Source organism: Camelus ferus, chromosome 6, assembly GCF_009834535.1.
Source record: "Camelus ferus isolate YT-003-E chromosome 6, BCGSAC_Cfer_1.0, whole genome shotgun sequence".
Taxonomy (NCBI): Eukaryota; Metazoa; Chordata; class Mammalia; order Artiodactyla; family Camelidae; genus Camelus; species Camelus ferus.
The window spans coordinates 15141799-15149294 of NC_045701.1; the positions used below are offsets into that span (position 1 = coordinate 15141799).

The 7496-nt window shown below is 35.1% G+C and overlaps 1 protein-coding gene across 2 annotated transcripts in view; it reads right to left on the reverse strand.

Moving 5' to 3' along the window:
* The window catches only part of AP4E1 (adaptor related protein complex 4 subunit epsilon 1), a 54742-nt gene that overhangs the window by 14249 nt on the left and 32997 nt on the right, over nucleotides 1-7496 (reverse strand). For both annotated transcript variants that reach the window (XM_032481204.1, XM_006181311.3), the window contains exons 15-16: nucleotides 6671-6785; nucleotides 1314-1437 (exon numbers count right to left, since the gene is read on the reverse strand). In XM_032481204.1, coding sequence (XP_032337095.1) covers nucleotides 1314-1437; nucleotides 6671-6785 — 239 coding nt within the window. The remainder of the gene's footprint in view (nucleotides 1-1313; nucleotides 1438-6670; nucleotides 6786-7496) is intronic.

Below are 7496 nucleotides of genomic sequence, written 5' to 3' on the forward strand. Positions count from 1 at the left end.
AGGGATGTTTCTCCCTTGGAGAGTTTCTGTCTCTCTTTCCCTTGCCCCTCTGTTCCCTGTTTGAGGCACTTAATTGCTACCACCACGACCATCACATGAACACAAACCATATCTGCTCCCCTTGTTTGGAATACCAAAATTAAAAGTCTGGGGGGAAAAAAAGGGTGCCAACAGAGCAGTTAAAAAAACTCTTTCCTGATAAGAGAACTGAACTTACGCCATTTCATTCAGCATATCATTCTACACTCCTCATTATGTGTCATTCTTCTGATAAATACTTCTTATAACCATCTCACTGGAAGACTGACAAATGCAAAGATGACATAAAATAAGGTGACTGACTCCTTAATGAACATGAGAACTCAACGTTCAAATGTCATCTTTCAAAGTTGTCACCTATGAAGCTTTACCACATGTATTCCAAAAATGCTGCCATTACTCAAACATTTTTGAACTCTTTTAGAAGCTCCTTTACAACAAGAAAGCCATTTTCTTACTTTATGTCATATCAGTACAGTGACCAAAGATATCCAAATTGACCACTAAAATTTAATGAAAAATCAAAATTTCAATAAAATTTTGTGTGGTAAACTCAGCTTCTGAATAATGGTAACAATGACAATTATTAATTATGGCAGCTACTATTTATTAATCACTTATTATACACTGGGTTGTATGAGACACTTTACATATATTATCTCATTTTATTAACTTAATCACATTTTCAGTAATTTATTAGTATTTCCAAAATCAAAATGTACCTAAAAAGGAGGAAGATTTGGCTCCACATTAAGATGTTTAGACAAATATATCACCAATTTTCAGGGTGGCTGGAAAGCTCTGAAAGAATTTTGAGCAAAGTATACAGCTTCCTAAAGTGAAGTCAGTCACCTCATTTTATGTTCATCTCTATATGTGTCAATCTTCCAATGAGATAGTTGCAAGAAGTAGATTATGAGGAATGCAGAATGATATGCTGAATTCACCTGGGTATATAAGTTGATATGCTTCTTTAAAGTGTGTGTGTGTGTGTGTGTGTGTGTGTGTGTGTGTGTGTGTGTGTGTAAGCAAGATATACAGTGATAATACACATCATTACTAGGTATAAAGCTAGTACACATCCTATTCTGTCTTGGAAGTAAGTAAGCTCTCTTAAAGTACAAGGACAGACTGTACACTATCAACACCTTGAGAGCGACAAATAGAAACAACTGAAACAACAGTCCATGCAGAATTAGCTTTCAGGAATCCTTCAACATCTAAAGACATTTAAACACTCCCATGTTCTCAATTTTAATAAGAAGGGAACTTACTCTTTTAGCCCTGTCTCGGTACTATTTCCAGACACATCTGAACCAAGAGAAATGCCAGCAGGAGACTGTCGTCCAGTGAAGCCAGATGAAGAAAAGGAGAGTCCATATGGTTCAAAATTGAGAACTGGAATTTTAAAACAATAACAGAGGCTCATATTTAAAACAAAGCAAAAGTTATGAAAAAAATTGTCAAAGTACCATTCACTACTGAAATAAAATAATTGAAGACTATAACCCAGTGATAATTTTTTAATTAGAAGGGACTTTGGAGATGATATAATCAAATACTTATAGTAATAATAATAAAGTACCTATGATTTATTGAATATCTACTACAGTCTCCATACAATTAGCTGATCAGAGGCAAACAGTCCTTTATTTTTATCTTTTTACCTCCCTTAAAAGGGAAAAAAGGAATTTAATTAAGAAAGACAATTGGTAAACTAGGTCTACTGAAAAGTTGGTGTTATTATGCAAAAATTAATGAGCTCTGAATGAAGAGATGACAGTGTTTTGTTTAACAAAATGCTCTTAGGTACATTCCTGTACCAAATGGACTGATGCCCTCAATGTGAAATCTCCCTTACAAAGAACAAGGTTTACCCAGGTTCAGATTCCTTTGAGTCTATATACCCAAATGAATTCAATTAGAGCCATGAAAATTTCTACTGCTACTGCAGATAGATACCTATTGTAGACAGGTAGAGCAGATGCCAAAGTCCACTCTCCTTTCTAAGTAACAGAACCCTTGATTCTTAGCTAGGTACATGGCTATCCAGAAAAGAGATGTCATTTCCAGACTCCTTTGCCATGTGACTGAATTCTGACCAATAAAATTATATACATATTTTGTGCACAACTTCTGGAAGGAATCCTCTTGGAAGAAAAAAAACCTCCTCTCTCCCTTCCTCTTTTATATTCATGAAGCTATCATCAATCCTAGGCTGCCTACTTCTGGGTTTCTTTAATAGGAAAGAGCAATAACCTTGTATAAGGCCCCACTTTGCTTACCTGTTTTCTAATATGCTATTTAGCTAAGCTTAATCATAACTGGCACATTATCTTTTTGGACTATCTGGACTGTAATACAAGGGACCTTCTTAAATCGTAAAAAAATATTAGAAAATAAAATGTGACCTTCCACAATTATTATCTTCATTTTATAAATGAAGAAACTGTGGCAAAGAGTTTGCCATGAACTCACCCAAGATTACAAAGACAGAAATGAAAGAGCCAGATAAGAAATCAGATACTCTGGTCCTAGAGCTACACTCTCAATCACAATATCATACTGTCTCCTCCAAAGGAAACAGCACCTAATCCAAAGAATACTAAATAAATTACCTTGTTTGTTAGCTAAATTAATGATATAGAAATGATTGTTCAGTAGGAAAAAAATGGGCTAACTAATAATCAGGAGAACTAGTTCTTGATGTAGGTTGGGTGTTAACAAGATATATGAACTAGAACTTAATTTCTTTTCTGTAAAGTGAAGGGATTGGACTAGATCAGCAGTTTCTAATTGCTGATTTGATAACCAGGATCAAACTGACTTCACAGAATCTCTCAACTATCTTTTTTTTTAAACTGAAGTATAGTTGATTTAAAATATTGTGCTAATTTCTGTTGTACAGCAAAGTGATTCAGGTATACATATACATGTACATATACATATTCTTTTCCAGACTCTTTTCCACTATAGGATATTACAAGATATTGAATACAGTTCCCTGTGCTATACAGTAGAACCTTGTTTATCTAACTTACATATAGTAGTATGTATCTGTTAATCCTAAACTCCTAATTTATCCCTCCCCCAGCTTTTCCCTCTGGTAACCATAAGTCTCTTTTCTATGTCTGTGAGTCTCTTTCCATTTTGTAAGTTCATTTGTATCATTTTTTCAGATTACACATAAGTGGTATCAAATGACATTTGTCTTTTCCTGTTTGACTTACTTCACTTGATATGGTAATAATCTCTAGGTCCATCCATGTTGCTGTGAATGGTATTATCTCATTCTTTTTTATACGTAAGCCAAGCTTTCAGACATTTAGATACAGAAGGTATAGGAGTAGAGCTCAAAAATCTGTATCATTTTTTTAAAGCTCTCTTTGTGATTCTGACTCATAATCATGTTTGGAAACCACTTGTCTAAATCTTTCTAAGGTCCTTCGCAGCTAGAATATCCTCTCACTTAAAGCTTTCCAATCATCTGGTTTAACCTTCTATCCCATATTGGCCTCTTTTAAGTAGCATATGTGACAGTCAGTCATCCAGCCTCTGCATTAACACTTCCAGTAACAGTGAAGAGCTCAAGAAATGTTTCAAGAGTTTAAGCCAAAGAGTAAGTAAATACGAAACGTTTAAGTAAAGAGCAGAAAGAATTCAAAATTTGAGATCGAGAGTTTGAGAACAGAGGAAAAGAAGACCAGACATGGAAGGGGACAGTATCTAGAAAATAGTCAAAATTCTGATCCTGAGACAAAGCAATTAAAGATTGTCATCTAATAAAGGTCTGGAAAGGCTCAATATTGAGAATGAAATTCAAACCACATTATTTTCATGTTTTAGTGAAAATTTCCCAAGATCTTTACAGAGGTGAAGGAGGGTCAAAAATTGGGGAAGTTAACTAGATGTACAAGACCTCATGTGCAACTAGGAAGCAAGGAGAGAATAATGGTATGCAGATAGAATCAGGAGAAGGAAGAAGGTAGCTGAATTGCAACTTAATGGATATGCAGAAGTTAACCAGATGAAGAATGAGAGCAAAGGACAATTTATCCAGAAGAGAAAGCACGAGCTAGAGGCAGAGAGAGTCCTTTGGGATTTGCGAGTTACTGAAGGTAATCCAAGTGAAAGAGAAAAATATAAACTATCCTGGGCATAAGTGAGTAATTCAAAACCCGTTTGTAACCTTCACAACTTTAGAGGCCTTGATTATATGCACACTCCTTTTTTATCTTACCTTGTATTGCAATTCTTTTATACTTTGATCACTTGGCTATACTTCTCTGACCATCCCCAGCTGTTATTATTTTATTTTTTGAGACTCTAACAATCTCTACTTCATGTGGTTTTCTAAAAGCCATTGTTCCACAGACAAAAGATTATACTGCCATTTCCCCTCACTATCTCTGGTTTTTGGTAACACTGGGGCTACAATATATTCAAATAATGTTTTAATAGAATAATCCACTCTGGTTCCAAAATGCTTTTCTTGGGTAGGAACTGGTAATAAAATTTTGTTCCCTACTATCCCACCTATTTTTGCCAATTCTTACTATATTACAATATTTTCCTTAAGTTTATTCTTATGGACTTGGTATTTTTCTATCTAAGAGAGCAAAGTACTGTATCATTCATAAAGTGACATTTAACTACTATTCTCTGCAAATGATTTATAAAAACTTCAAATAATATTAGTATCAGAACCAGCTGATACTTAAAGGATTCCAGAATTAATAACTTTTTAGGCAGAAAATACCTATTTTCCCCTACTCTTTATTTTCTGTCTTATGGCCATCCAAATATGAGACACATAACTTTACAACTTATTCCTCAAGTATTTATTAAATACTCACTATGCCCTGTCTTGCAACTGATTTCTATTTCCATGATATAAGTCTAAACTCATAAAATTTCAATTTTACTTTAGAGAACTTTTGAAAAAAAGATTTGGGAGGAGAGAGGAAGAGATTAATTTGACAGTTTAACCCCACTTATAATGATTCCATGGGAAGAAAAGTACTTGGCAAAGGAATGGATTAGACTGAGGAGTTTCAGGGTTATTATATTTGCATCAGCCACTTAACTTATTTTAAGGGAGAAGACAGGCAGTGCCAGGAATCAGGCTCCTTGTCCTACCTCCCCGTCCCTACCCTTCCCTTGAATTGCAGTAACAATGGCAACTGATGGCCCCCAGATATTTGAAAATAAGAAAATTAGGCAACTGGACCATGTCTCCCCTTCTGGAACTCCAGATTTTTACTCCATACCCTAGATATCAAGGCTTCTATACGCACTATAGGCAGAGGTTCAGCAATTGTAATTCAAACTTTACTCCCCACCCCCTCCTCATAGTCTATCAATATGTGAGGAGTTCAACAAGTAGGAAACTGATTACTTTTTGAAAGAAAACTGAATTTTCTAGGCCACTAGGTATCACTGTGCTAAATAATACGTCAAAAACCTTAAAAGAGCAAATACTTCTGCAAAAAAGATAAAATCAAGCCTATAGTTATTGTTTATACTTTTTGGTTTCATTTTAGGATCAACCATTTAGTTGTACTCAAATGCCTACGACAGAGCCTGGAAAATAATAAGTACTCAACAAAATCATTAAATAATAAGTAGGAAAAAAAAGACCTTTCAACACTGAACTTTTCAGTATTAACATTCTGAATTCCTATATAGATAATATTCAATATCTAATGGTCTCCCCTTATTCACATATATATGCCCATTCACCATCCAAATATCTCAATGATTTCCTCTTTACTAAAATCATGACAGAAGTCTTTCCCTGACAGGCTACACTTCTTAACTGTAAAGATATTCTTTCCTATCTTAGCTGTTCCTAAACTCACTGATCAGGTATTCTGTTGGAGGAAGCATTCTAACACGCTTAAGCTATACAAGATTGCTCAGAATGAAAATGAAACTCTCTAGTCAACAGTAACCAGTTTGTTCCTCAAACTTTTCTGTAGATATGCTCGCATTAGTATCTGTCAGCCCTCTAACATAGTGACCAACATGATAATTCTACCCTAAAGTCCTTTTAAAACTCTGGGATGGCTGCCGTATCTTAGGCACTTATGTACATGGAATCTATGACTTTGGGAATACCTCTCCAGGCTAACTTTTTTTTTCCTGTGTACCCCAAAAAAGATCAGGGTAAACAAGTAACAAGCAGATTTAAAGAAAGATAATATAAGTAAATATCCTCAGTTATTTACTTACATGACTATAATAGCAAGTGCATAAAAAATGATTTTTTTCATTTATATATTTTTTATTCAAGTTTTTAAAAATTAACACACACTTCTTCAACAGATTTTTTTTTTCTTTAAAGGAATGGATTTTGAAAAGAAAAAATATGGGGCAGACAGGTATGGACTAGAAAATAAATACAAATATAAGCTGTTTTGGTAATTGCTTTATCACCACAACAAATTAGTACAGAGAATGCCCTATACAACACAAACTGTTCAAAGATTGAGGTGTTTTCTTAGGCAAGGCTGAAGATTTCAGTCTCTGGTATTTGGAATTTAGGCTGCAGTCCTCATTTCTTGATGGACCACTGGGTGTGTGGCACAGTCACTACAATATAGCTCATTACAAACCCATGAAAAATTACCTTTTTCCTGAGAGAGCTTTTCCTCTTGCCGTTGGTGGTGAGGTTTATAAGGTGCTGCCCCCTGACTTAGTTCTTCAGCCACAAAACCATCCAGAAAAGATAACGAAGAATCCACCTATATTAATGTAAAGCAAACATTAGGAATTAAAAAAACTTACCCTAAACAGTAGGCTGTACATTCACATAAGTAATTTCAGCCCGTATTTCCTAAAAACAATTTTTAAGTGAAAAACAAAACTTCAATTCTAGAAGTGCTACTAAACTCTCTAGCTTTCTGAAACATCTATAATCAAATCACTCAGCTAAGAATCTAACAGTATAAGTCATTTGCACTTATTATTAACCTCACTGCATTGCAGAATACCTTTTTGAGCATCCAGCATGTTAAGGCATCATGTTAGGTACTATGATTGAGACAAAGGAAGATACAGGTCCTGCCTTCATGAGATTTGTAATCTACTAGAGAAGACACATACACTATGAGCTATAGTATCTGTATTAGTTTCCTCCTGCTAGGGGCTAAAAACAAAGTGTTGGCAAATGCTAGCTCCTTCCAGAGGCTCCAGAGGAGAATAAGATCCTTATCTCTTCCAGCTCCTAGAGGTTGCCAGCATTCCTCAGCTTGTGTCCACACCACTTCAGTCACTGCTACTATTGTTACTTTGCCTTCTCCTCTCTGACCCCTTGCCTCACTTTCATAAGGACCCTCGTGATTGTATCATGCCCACCCAGATAATCCAGGATAATCTCCCCATTATAAACCCTTAACTTAATCACATCTACAAAGTTCCCTTTACCATATAAAGTAACATATGCTCAGGTTCCA